A 13,359-nucleotide genomic window follows, 5' to 3' on the forward strand; every position below is an offset into this window, starting at 1 on the left:
TTGGAAGAGAATTATTCATATTTAATTCTATTATGAAATCAAAATTGGATAAATCTAATTATTATATTAAAATGTTATTTTATAAGAAAATGTCATAATTTTATTCTTAATTTAGTAGCTAAATATATAATAATAATAATAATAATAATAATAATAATGAAATAAATATTTACAAAAAATTTACTCAATATATATAATTATTATATTAAAATGTATATAGCGTCGGGCATTACCTCCCCACTTGTTGTTCCGTCCATAAAGAGGTCAAAGTATAAGCTAAAAAGGTGCAAGATTTAAATATAGTATCAATAATAGATCATTCAAATAACAGCAGCCCATGTATATTGTATATACTACTATTTTATTTAATAAATATATTGAAAAATATTATTAAAGAACATATAAAATCCCAAGCCGCCGGTTGGACTTCAAATGCATCCTAAACTAGATGTATTTATTTATTGCCACATTATTGGCACGATGTATATAGATACCTAGTCTCAGCTCACTAAACTTAATCTGGGCCGTCCGTTAGTGATCTCAATGAATATATTAACTTTCAGATATCTTCAACTTTATACTAATTTATTATTCTACTTCCAGGAAGCAACATACTTGAAAAACATATATAAATTTGCCAGGTTTTTGAAATAAAAACAAAATCCAACTTTCTTGGTTCTAAGTTGATTCATATGTAGCTTCAACTTTGGATTGCTCTGTCGTAAATAGTGCATTTACGATAGATCTTGTGTCAACCTGTTGTTAAAGGCCGTTTTTCTTGTAGTGCCAATGAAGATGAAATTCAATTTTCCGTGGTCAAGTTGCTTTTATTTTTCCTCCGAAACTACTAGCAACCAGACTAGACAAGGTAATAAGGAACCTGAAATGTACTTGTACATGTATGCATGCAGCAAGCATGGTAATGTATGAGTCAAGTGATTTTAGTAGCAATAGTGCATTGCTAATGAACAATATGAACATATGTAGTGTCTATTTGTGTATTGAGCTGTATAGTCTGCAATTTGCAGGTGCAAAGGTTGCTCCCAATGTCATCGGAGCGTTCTCGTATGAAGAACTCAAACAGGCTACCTGCAGTTTTCGCTCCTCTAATAAGATCGGAGAAGGTGGATTTGGATGTGTTTACAAGGTCTGCGTTACTTCTCAGAATCCGTCTACTTAACCTTCTGTTTAAAAAATAAAACTAGTCATGTGTGTGAGTATCAAGACAAGGAGACAGAGAACTTAAACTAATTGAATTATCGAATTTGAAATAATGCAGGGAACACTAGAAGATGGAAGAGTGGTTGCAGTGAAGGTACTTTCCGCAGAATCAAGACAAGGAGACAGAGAATTCATGTCTGAAATTAATTCAATGTCCAAGTTCAGCCATGAAAATCTTGTTCAGCTTTATGGCGGCTGCATTGGCAAAGGTCAATCCCGGATACTTGTGTATGAATATATGGAAAACAATAGCCTTGCTCAAGCTTTACTAGGAGAAGAAAACAGAGCCAATTTTAGCTGGAAGTCAAGAACTGAAATCTGCTTAGGCATTGCTCGAGGACTAGCACACATTCATGAAGAGATTAAACCCCATGTCGTTCATCGAGATATCAAAGCTAGCAATATACTTCTAGATCAGAATTTCAATCCTAAAATTTCAGATTTTGGACTCTCTAAGCTATTCCCAAATAACATTAGTTACATTAGTACTCGAGTTGCTGGCACATTGTAAGTCTACGCAGTTAATTACTCTTTTTTACCTTGACAATTTCAGATTGTAGTATAATTGTACTAATTAATAGTACTATCTTTGTTGATGTAACAGAGGATATCTTGCACCGGACTATGCCATTTCTGGTCACTTAACGAGAAAGTCAGACGTCTATAGTTTCGGAGTTCTACTTCTAGAGATTGTCAGCGGAAGAACAGCAGTAGATTTTGACCCACAACTTGGTGAATATTATCTTGTTGAAAAGGTAATAAATTTCACATTTCTAAACATGCTTAATGCTTGTCAAATATGTGGTACGCTGCAATTAAACCCTCTTCACCGTAAAGTTTTGGTATAACCGGTAACTTAACCAACTCTTGTTTTACTAGTGTTTTTTATATACATACTTTTCTAGCAATTCAACCCTCCGTGTCTGTAATGATCGAGACCTAAACTATTCTAACTACTTGCAGAACCTAAAACTTTTAGAGCTAATTTGTTTTTCCTGCTCAGGCCTGGGAAATGTACGAAGAGGAGAAGCTTATAGAGCTGGTAGATCCAATGTTGAAGGGGAAGTTTAGCAAAACAGAAGCAGTTAGATTCATGGAAGTGGGATTAATGTGTGTACAAGAGAATCGTCGGCTACGGCCTGTAATGTCTTTGGCCATGAAAATGCTGAGTGGTGAGATAAACTTGCAAGATCAAGTTGAGATTACACAGCCAGGAGTCATCAGTGATATAAGAAATGTTAAACTTCGGCAGAGTTTCACCCCTGCTGAGAAGCAATGACTTCTAAGACTAGCAGCAGATCATTTAGATAGATAGTTAGATCTAGCTAGTGCAGGGGTGCAGCTAAAATGACAAAATCTTTGATCCTCAGGAGTATTTAAGATTTTGGGCGTTATGCATGTGATAGTAGTAACTATAGTACTGAATCCTGTATATCAATTTTAACCCAAGTGTAAAAAAGTTCAAATTAATTTGATCATTGACATTCATGGTCCTGCTAAAGAAGTCAACAATTTTTTTCAAGATGTCAAAGTCTTCTATGTTGATCGTATTTTTGCATTTCAATAATTTCTATCCATATATACTGGGCCTCGTTGGTGATTAAAATATCATATCCATACAGAGTATCAAGTAAAAACAAGAGAAACTAATCTAAATAACAGTTATTAAAAAAATACTTAACTGAAAAACTGAAAATTAAACAGTAATGACATATTCCTAGATATTTCTCGTTCAAATAACATTTGTTTTCTTGTAGCAACTCGTTGTGTCCATATTAACCTATATTTCTAATATCTTAACATATGGTAATAATACAAATTATCAAGAAAGCAATGCACAACATACCAATACAGGCTATGATTAAAACATTAGAAACAAGCTCTTTTATACAAAAGATCAAGAGTTGCATGGCAAGGGTAGCCAACCAAACCAAAATACAGATTTAATTGAGAGCTAACCATTTTTGGAAATGATTTACCTTTACCAAGTAGAAAATGAGACTTTTCACCAGAAAAGTTCAAAAGAACTACATCCCCATATTGCTCGAATGCAGTTAAGTACAAACCCCCACCGATGTATATACTTGATGTTATACGAAATGCTATTCACCTATCCCATTCCAAATTCTTAACTCGGGGATCCACCATTGGAGCATCCTCCTTCACGGTTCTAGCAGACTGATTGGTGTACTGGTCCCAGCCCAATATGTGTGGCAAAACAAACTGCATCAGAAAATAACTACTTGATCAAATTGCAGAGAAAGCATACATGGAGCGACCATATGCTGAAGTTTAAAACTTATTAAAACAAACTGCATCAGAAAATAACTACTTGATCAAATTGCACTATTGCAGAGAAAGCATATATGGAGCGACTATATGCTGAAGTTCAAATTTTTTTTGCATAAGATGCATGCGCAACCTTTATTTCACAATTTATAGCTAAATCCTCATGATAACAACAATTTATAGCTAGGCACAAAATCAACTTACATGTGTGTGAGAGAGAGAGTTATATATCTATCAAAACAGATCAGGCTTGATATATCAGTCTATCAGATATATGTGCTCTTTGAAATGGAAGACACAGAATCATTTGTTGTTAGGTATTCAGAACAAGGGCGGAGTACTGGAGCACAACTGCACAGATACTGAGACCCGTAGAGTTTCCGTGTGCATAGATTGCTAGCTCCCAAAGCTTCGCAAAAGAAAAAAAATGACTTAGCCTAAAAAAAAATGACATACTACTGCACACGATATAACATGATATGAGGTATCTTCAAGAAATCAGCCCGGTGCTGATTTAAACAAGTCATTGCCTAGTCTACTGGTCTAGAACCTAGCATGCATCCAGTCTTGGATTAACAAGAAAGTCTTCACTATTGTTAACCACTTTTAATGAAGGAATTCACTAAGAGATCTTATATGAAAGAAATGATGAATATAATAACATATGTGTCATTCCAGTTTCTAAGATATTTTAAAGAGAAAAAATTCAGTACACGTGCTCTTCTGTAAGTGTGACGACATAAAACAGGAATCAGCAAAAAACACTAAATTGAAGTTGATAGATGCAGCAATACCACATTGAGCTTACCAAGAAGTGGAGTCATCAGAGTTTTCGATAAAAAACAACCAGAACTTCATTCAATCTTAAAAAAATAAGTGCACAGAGCAAAAGTTGGCAATATCATACACTGAAAGCTGTACGCATCACTGCAAACTCAGCTCTTGTAACAGGAATTGTAAACCGGTCGCTGATTTTCAGAATATTATTCACAACACCTGTTGGACCATTCGGAGAGGACAGTATAAGCAATTATGTACAACAGGACAAGTATATAAGCAACAGGCAGCTTAGTTATGCACTTGCTTATAGTAAATATCAACTCCAAATTCTCCAGTCCACATCATAGGAACCCGAGCAAGATGACACATAACAGATAATAACATACCAAAAAAGAACAGTATTATGCAATTCAACGATGACCTTTTCCCCTCTTTTTTTTCAAACAATACAACAATACTGGAATAAGATGGCACAACTAGTTTCAACTTCGAAACTCAACTGTGCCCTATCATTAAAAATGATTTTTTAGGATCTTCATACCTATTTTTTTGTGTTATTATTTACAACAAACGTACACCCACATCATTTAGCTGTATGAAAAAGTCTGAATTTCAATTAGCAAAAAAAAAAATCTGATGTTAAATATATTTATGGTAAAGTTTAAATATAAGCATGTAATTAGGCACTGGTGAATTAACATCTTACTCACTTAGAGATATAAAATAACCGGTACCATCAGAATATGGCTTTACTTGTAGCGTCTTCCTCACTTGGCCAGCATTGCTGCAATATAAGACAATATTATCAAATCCCCAATTAAGCAAGCATGATTTGTATTTAAATTTACAAATTATAAATGAGGTAATTAAGCTTATCCTCAAGCATAATTTGAATGAATAATAGATGTCATATGTATTAATGACATACCTTGACTTCATTGAAGGATCATGAAAGAACTCGCAAGTGTCATCAGGACCCAAACTTATCAATGATCCAACCTCCGTAGGCGACAAAGCAAAGAGCTACAAAAGTTTTAAGCAGCCAGCTAAATATATTTAAAAAGCAACCTTTACATGTGCATAGCAATCAGGTCAGGTAAAACTGGAACCCTCCCCCTCCCTGTTCCTTTTTGTATGTTGCTTTCACGCTTTTACATTTTCTAGGCTTGTACTAAACATACTTGCACATAATTTTTATATGTTTAACATTAAACACATGAAAATTTATTATGCGCAAGCACAACAACACAAGTACACACTGAGTCAATAATTAACAAATTACAGTTGTAATCAACAAAACAATTACCTGCTTCTTTTCCCAGTCGTATTTGCGTTCACCAATAGCAGGGGAAAATGAAAGCATGATAGTACCTTGGCGATCAACTTTAAAAGCTCCGGACTATGGAACACATTTAAAATTCATCATAGGAAATTATATAGATGTCAAAAAGCAAAGTCTCTAATTGTAGCAAAGAATATGAGTCAACACTCAGCCCATTTGCACATGCACTACATGCCCAAAAACTGAATGCATGAATCAACATCTTACTACTGATAACAAGAAAGGAAGGGAAAAAACATATCAGGTTAAGAATACTAAGCCAGAAAGATAAGAAATGATGAGGCTGCTATAAGATAATGATGTCTTCTATGAAAATTAATGGTTATATTACCTTCATTTTGATAATGGCTGTAGACAATCACATCTGATAAAAACCTCAACTTGGCCATTAGAAACGTCAAAACAGTAATTTATTTGGGAAGGGGAGTAAGTGTAATTTCACTTAAAAAGTTACAAGGGTAATTAAGGTCTGTGTTTTAATTAATCCATGTCTTTGTCTTACTTAATTATCCCAAATTTTACTTTTAAATTCATATGATTCAGCTTTTTTACGCACAACTGAAACAAAGATCCACTAGGCACGCCTATTTTGCACCTATTGCTTCTCTGTTCATAATATGAGGCCTGCACGTCTTTTAAAAGGATATTACCAAGTAAAGGCGCTTTAATGAGCCTCTCACATACGCACAACTCTGTGAACACTGGTTGTTAGTATTCCACAAAGATTGGGATTTACATATATCAAACATTTCTGATACCTAACATGAAACAGTCCACAAAGATATTCCTAATCGCATATTGACTGCCATGACATTGAGATTACAAACTACACGATAAGCTTTATGTTTCCATCTTTGTTCAATCTACCTGTGAAACGTAGCTCTCATAACATAAGGTAGACAATGACTTTCATTAAATACACCGTAACTTGTACAAAGCCAGTAAGTGGTAAAAAGCAGGGACATAAACATACATCTAATTTGCTGAACTGCGGGAGCCTTGGTGAAGCAGAAAGCGCAACTTTGCCCTTGTAAATATTATAATTTGCGAAAACCCTATCCGACATTTTCCCTAAACACTCAAAAAAAAAAGAGTAAACAAACAACAATCAAACACATAAAAAACAAACACATACCTAAATTTACAATGCACAATAAATCAAAAACTAAAAAGAAACCATTATTCGAAAAACTTTGTATAGTAGTAGAAATGCAAGCCTTGGGCATAACTCTCAGTTCCATCAAACTATTGGCAACATTTTCCCTAAACAACAAAAGAAAATTGCGGTTTATATATATATAAATTTATAATAAATAAAGTACACACATATATAATAATGGATAAATTCGAATATAGAAGAGTTGATAGGTACCAAGCATTTATTGCATTTGGTCGGAAAAGTGGTCGGAGAATTGACGCCATTGGTCGGAGAATTGAGACGACGAAGAGAGCGAGGGTTTTAGGGTTTTTAAAGGGATGTTTTGAGATTATCACCCTCTTAATAACGAACAATGAAAAAACGTATAGATGCAGCAAACAAACATGACCGTGATATATAAAGAAAATTACGGGAACTATTACTTGATAAATACTTGAAAAAATACTTAAGAATTTTCTTCTACAAAAATAATATAATTGAGGTTAATCAAAATGTGTACTAAGATTTTTTAATGGTTATATGTGTTCTTAAGGATCATAAGAAGAGAATTTAGTAACAATCGAAAAACTTTGTTTAGTAGTACACTAAAACCTCTATAAATTAATATAGTTGGGACCGGAGAATTCTATTAATTTAGATAGGTATTAATTAATCGATAAATTAATAATTATTAATTTATAGAGAATTTTCGGTAGCAAACAAAATTAACTTTTGATTAAATTTTTATTCACATAAATTTAAATAAAATGAATTGTACAATTTATATTTTATACTTAATTCAATTAATTCAATGTATATGAATTTAGAAAGTCAATGTAATGTACAATATATTAGATTCAAAGTCCATGTAGTGTATAAGTTAAATTCATTGTATTTTACATAGAAAATATTCAACGTATATTAGGAAAATTCAAAGTACATGAATTAATTTAATTCATTGTATTTTACATAGAAAGTATTCAATGTATGTGTAGTCATAAAATATATTATATATACTGTATAGAAGAGATTGCAAACACCATCCTTGAAAATAGTGTTGAAGATGATCTTGAAGACGATACAACACCGTTGGAGCCGGTTACACGTAAAGAAGCACTCAAGGCATCAAAAATGCTTAATAACTTTTTGATGCAACATGAAAGCACCACACCCGAGCTTTTGGATGCAATAAGGAAGATTAGGGATGAGCTTCATGTTGATTTAAATTATATGAAAAAGCAAACTAAAATTGAATCATATTTTACAAAGATGTAATAGCTATATTTTTATGAATATAAGGGAATTATTAATTTATAGTTTTATTGGGACCATATTTTTATACAGGGTTTTCAAAAAAATTATTATCTTATTATCTTATCGAAATTGATCATTTTTTGAACTAGCCCAAGTCGGGACCGGACAAAATTATTAATTTAGAAAGATTATTAATTAATCGAGTATTAATTTACAGAGTTTTTACTGTATAACATATACATTACCTCATTTATATTTTGCTATTATGTATAGTTACTCACAAAAATGTTGCATCTGAATAAGTTATAACAATTTGATATACTTTCTTTATTATGCAAAGTTTGATGTTCATTGATAATTTTGCAAATGTTTGACGATTTTAAGATGTCCAATGATGTGTTCAAGTAGAGGACCAACAAATGGCTAATATAATTTAATTCAGTAGACTAATGAGAAGGTACGTCATGAATAATTGACTATCATAGAGTAGTGCCTAAGAGCATCTCCTAGGGTAACATTTAAAACTGTTAGCTAAAATATGGTTAGCTAAAATTTTATTGAACATGTAAGTATTTTTACTCCAGTGGCATTAGCTATAACCATTAGCTATATTCATAATATTATTCTTTTTATTAATTTTAAATATATAAATAAAAAAGTTTAATTATTTCCTTTTTTTGAAAAGGAGTTTAATTAATTGTATTTTATATTAGTGGAAATAAAATAATATATTTAATAAAAGATATTTATTATAATATTATAACATTTTTATATTTATATCAATATTTTAAAGTAAACATTATAAAATAAAATTGAGTAATTATTATGAACATTACCTACATATAAAATAAAAAATATGACTAGAACATATATTAATATATTAAAAATTTTATAAATTTAGTTAACAATAAATTATTTATCAAACTTAATATTACATACATTTTTTTATAAAAAAAATACATCTATACATTTATATATATAATAACTATGAAGATATATACATCATTTTCATATTATAATATTATATATTTAAATCTTAAACATGTTATAAAAAATTATAAATAATAAAATTTAGAATAATATTTAGGCTAGATTAGGGTTAATATAGGCATGAGATGACGTGGAGTATTACAAATGAAGGGTGAACAATGAACAAATGTGGCGTGCTTGTTTATAGTTATCTAAAATTATACCTAACAGGTCTTCCGTTGGAGTGTTCCATTTTTTACATGTTAGGTATAATAGGGTGACACGTAGATATCTATACTAAACTATAATAACCGAACAGGGGTATAATTTGTAGTTTGGTTAACCCTGTTTTTTGGTTATTCACGACCGTCAGATCTCTTAACCAAATGATCATAACCGTTAGATCTGAATACTAAAAAAAATACATCAGTCAAGCTTACAGGTTCGAATCCCGCCAACAACAAATATTTTTATTATTATTTATAAAATTACAAATAAATTTATAGGTTCGAATCATGCCAACAACAAACATTTATATTAATATTTATAAATAAATACACTAACCAAGTTCACAGATTCGAACCCCGCTAACATCAAACATTTAATTATTATTTATAAATAAGGTTAATGGTTCAAATCTAATCAACCATATACTAATTTATACTATACTATTTGATTTAACTTAAACTTATACACAATCAAATTATAATTATATTGTTATTAATTAACGTATTTATTTATTTATGTTAGAATTTCAATAAAATCATATAAAATATAAATAAAAAATATAAATATTAACGGAAACCGTGCATCGCACGGGTTTTAAGTTAGTTATACCTAACAGGTGAAGAGCGTTGGAGATGCTCTAACAGAATGACGTTTGAATCCTCAAATTTTAACTTAATGGTGTCTCATGATTTTGTCTTAATTTGGTGCCTCAAACTTTGACTGGCAGGCTGCAAGCGCTGGATTGAAGATGATTTGTTTGAGGATATTTTATTGTGAACATAAACCTAAGGAAACAAAAATTAGACTAAGAAAATGGTTGATATAAAGTCTATCTTGTAAAAGATATGAGGAGAATTGAACATTTACATGTTTACAATTTAACACTGTACATTGTAAAGGAATATGTTGTTTCAATATTTTTTTGGATGATTGAAATATTGATTTTACCATGACATTGGAATTTTCAAGTACATAACAGTTTGCAGGTGATTACAGATGATAATTTATTTGGACAATGCAGAAATTTATTGAAAAACTTTGTATTTAATGTTGTTAAATGCATATGATCATAAAAATGCACCGGATTAATGAGAAGTTCAAATTGAAGAAATAATGAAATAATATTGCATTATTGACATGCTTTAGTCTAGTAACATATTTATGTCACATTAGGCCACAATGGTGCTACTAAGACAAATTAAGGCGTTATTAACGTTGAAATATAAGTCAATATTAGATGAATAAAATGGGGCATATTATTTAAACTCTAATAAATGTTTGTCAAAGAATTCAAGCATGCATATTTTGATTTCTGTAATTTTCTTAATTATATTTTATGATAAAATCTTGCAATCTATTTTAAAAAATTAATACGTGTATCTTTAAACTTCTATACGATTACTTAAAGACATAAATTTTTGTTTGATAAAAATTATACATAAATACAAAGTCATTATTTAATATTTTATAAAACTTCACCAAAATGGATGGACCGTGTGGCAAAAAGACAATAATTAAACTCAAAACTAATCACGCATGTATGTACATATTGGCTTAACTATATAAGTATAAGTAAATGTAGGGATGTTGAAATATTAAACTACCTAAAATTTAGTATATTTGGCTCTTAACTATATTTATTAATTATGTATAGTTGATTTAGTTATTTAAGTTTTTTCAGTAAGATACAAAAATTTGTAAGAAAATAATTTTCACAAATTTGTAAGTTTACAATATCTAATTATATAATGAAATGAATGCTGTCGTCTCACTTTTCATTATAGAAATAGTAGGCGTCGTCTCGCCTTTTATTATAGAAATAGTACCATATGGATACATTTTAATTATGATTATAAAAAATATTAAAGTCTTTATAAAAATAGTACCAAACGAACACATTGTCATATTTACCATATTGACACATTATTATAAAATAATATTATCATAGAGTATTACTCGATGTCACCTCTCGGTATCGTCTCACATTTTATTTAAGATATATTATTTTATTTGGTGGAGGAGCATTGTATTAGTGATGATTATAGATAGTTTAACCCGTTCCGTACAACGTTGATCTGATCACCACTCCAAACCGGGAAGTGATTTAGTTATTTTTCGGGTTTCTATGCACACACCCATTTTCGGGTGCCTCGATACACACCCACTCCGATCACATTTTACATCTTTATGTACACACACCCGTTAAAAATTATAAAATATTATTAAAAATTTTGTATATTTCTAATATCTAAATTTTATAAAACTAAATATTTCTTAAACAAAAATGTTGAACCATTGAAACCCTAAAATATTAAAAGTGTTTAAATCCGGGTCCACTCTTAATAGGATCAGGGGTTTTGAAACAAAACTCTAAATTGTTGTGAATTTCATATATTTTGTACCAAATATATCTAAAACACACTTAGGGAATTGTTGAACTCAAAAATATTAAAAATTTGTCAAATTAGGCCGCCCACTTAAATTATAAAATATTATTTTTTTAATAAAATTATACTTCTAATATCTAAAATTTTAATAACTAAATAATTTTAAAACCCAAATTAGAAATTGTTGAACAGTTATTAAGGTCGGGGATTGAAGAGCGAAAAAATCCATATCAAGGGATCGGGCAAGGACGCTTCTATAATCCGTATTAACTCGATGTCCTTGAGAATTATGATTTGAAGCATTATGAGAATGGGAAAATTCAAATGAATTATACAATTTTAATATTGAAAAATAACTTTAACATTAATGTAATATGATAATTTTTTTATAAAATAAAATTCTTAAATCGTACAACAATTTAGTATTTCTTATCATAAAGTGCTACTCGACGTCGCCTCCTGGCACCGTCTCGCATTTTATTTAAGATATATTATTCTATTCGTTAGAGTCGTTAGAGGAGTATTGTGTTAGTGATAATTAGAAAAGATCATTTAACTTGCCTCGCGCATCTTTCGATCACCTTTCTAAGAAGGGATTCTGTTATTTCTCGATTTCCTTCATACACATTTTTTTTGGTTCCTTAACACACTTCGCTCTATTCACGTTTTCCATTTTTTATGTATACACACACGTTAAATTTTATAAAATATAAATTATAAAGTGGTATATTTCTAAAATTCAAAATTTTTTAAACGAAGTATTTTTAAAACCTAAATGAGAAATTTTTAAAAACTAAAATATTTAAAAGTTGTTGAATTAGGGTCCGCTCTTAGTAGGCTCAAATGTTCTCGGCACTAAACCCTAAATTGTTTTGCATTATATAAATTGTTACTAAATATATCTAAGACGCAAACGTGAGATTATTGAAGCATAAGATATTAAAAACTGTTAATTAAGGTTCACGTTTAAATTATAAAATATTAACTAAAAGAAATTAATATTTTTAAAATAAAAATATGTTAAAACTAAATAATTATATAACCTAAATAGGAAATTGTTGAATCCAAGTTAGAATCCATACTTAAATTAAGGTTTATGTTATAGGATTTAGCGACTAAAGGCACTAAAGCCTAAAATGTTGTTCCTTTTATTTATCTTATTACGAATATTTATAAAATCAAATGGGGAATTAATAAAATATATAATACGTAAATATGTGAATTAGGGTCCAGACTTCAATTGTAAAATATAAGTAAAACTTTTAAATTTCAAATTTTTCACAACTAAATATTTCTAAAACACAACTTAGGCTCACATTTTATTTTTAGATATATTATTCTATTCGGGTTGAGGAGTACTATGTTAGTGATGAATAGAGATGGGCATTTAACCATTATTTCTTTGGTTCCTCCCCATACACCTACTTTTTCAGCTTCTCCGACATACTCTCGCTCCAATCAATTTTTCTATCCTTTATGCACGCCAATCAATTAAAAATCGTAAAATATAAATTTTAAAATTGAATGTTTCTAAAATCAATATTTTTAAAAACTAAATATTAATTCAATTAAATTAATATTTCTAAAATTAATATTTTTAAAAACTAATATATTGCTACAACTCGAACGCGAAATTGTTCAAATAAAAATTTTAATTGTCAAAAACCAAATTGAAATATAAAATATAGCATAAATCCAAAGAATATTATAAAATATGAAATATAATATAAAATATGAAATATAAATTTCCC

General features: G+C 29.9%; 2 protein-coding genes across 3 annotated transcripts; one reads left to right on the forward strand and one right to left on the reverse strand.

Moving 5' to 3' along the window:
• The first annotated feature begins 582 nt into the window (after window positions 1–582).
• LOC141689240 (putative serine/threonine-protein kinase) lies at window positions 583–2,745 on the forward strand. Its single transcript, XM_074493469.1, has 5 exons — window positions 583–868; window positions 1,029–1,147; window positions 1,280–1,728; window positions 1,826–1,976; window positions 2,225–2,745. The coding sequence occupies exons 1-5, from the start codon at window positions 790–792 to the stop codon at window positions 2,498–2,500; spliced, it is 1,074 nt and encodes a 357-aa protein (XP_074349570.1). The 5' UTR covers window positions 583–789; the 3' UTR covers window positions 2,501–2,745.
• A 337-nt stretch (window positions 2,746–3,082) lies between these two features.
• Window positions 3,083–7,160, reverse strand: LOC141688869 (single-stranded DNA-binding protein WHY2, mitochondrial-like). 2 transcript variants are annotated; one of them, XR_012562178.1, is made up of 9 exons: window positions 7,005–7,160; window positions 6,810–6,895; window positions 6,606–6,703; window positions 5,597–5,689; window positions 5,219–5,313; window positions 5,001–5,074; window positions 4,418–4,506; window positions 3,715–3,919; window positions 3,083–3,444 (listed from the first exon to the last, which is right to left on the reverse strand). XR_012562178.1 is itself a non-coding variant. In XM_074492991.1 (8 exons), exons 1-8 carry the CDS (start codon window positions 7,052–7,054, stop codon window positions 3,328–3,330), a joined length of 702 nt encoding a protein of 233 aa, XP_074349092.1. In that variant the 5' UTR covers window positions 7,055–7,160; the 3' UTR covers window positions 3,083–3,327. The 2 variants fall into 2 exon arrangements, 1 of the variants encoding a protein (XP_074349092.1); XM_074492991.1 differs by lacking the exon at window positions 3,715–3,919.
• Between the last annotated feature and the right edge of the window lie 6,199 nt (window positions 7,161–13,359).

The sequence above is a fragment of the Apium graveolens genome, chromosome 10, assembly GCF_009905375.1.
Source record: "Apium graveolens cultivar Ventura chromosome 10, ASM990537v1, whole genome shotgun sequence".
NCBI classification, from domain to species: Eukaryota; Viridiplantae; Streptophyta; class Magnoliopsida; order Apiales; family Apiaceae; genus Apium; species Apium graveolens.

Bases quoted from the DNA above. Each gene is read 5' to 3' on its own strand.
- LOC141689240 (XM_074493469.1), top strand. From the start codon at position 790: ATGAAGATGAAATTCAATTTTCCGTGGTCAAGTTGCTTTTATTTTTCC. The intron at 1,729-1,825 runs GTAAGTCTACGC...TTGATGTAACAG, and splicing joins ACTCGAGTTGCTGGCACATT to AGGATATCTTGCACCGGACT. The intron at 1,977-2,224 runs GTAATAAATTTC...TTTCCTGCTCAG, and splicing joins AATATTATCTTGTTGAAAAG to GCCTGGGAAATGTACGAAGA.
- LOC141688869 (XM_074492991.1), bottom strand. From the start codon at position 7,054: ATGGCGTCAATTCTCCGACCACTTTTCCGACCAAATGCAATAAATGCT. The intron at 5,690-6,605 runs GTATGTTTATGT...TGTGTTCCATAG, and splicing joins CGCAGTTCAGCAAATTAGAT to TCCGGAGCTTTTAAAGTTGA. The intron at 4,507-5,000 runs GTGAGTAAGATG...ATGGTCCAACAG, and splicing joins CGGTTATTTTATATCTCTAA to GTGTTGTGAATAATATTCTG.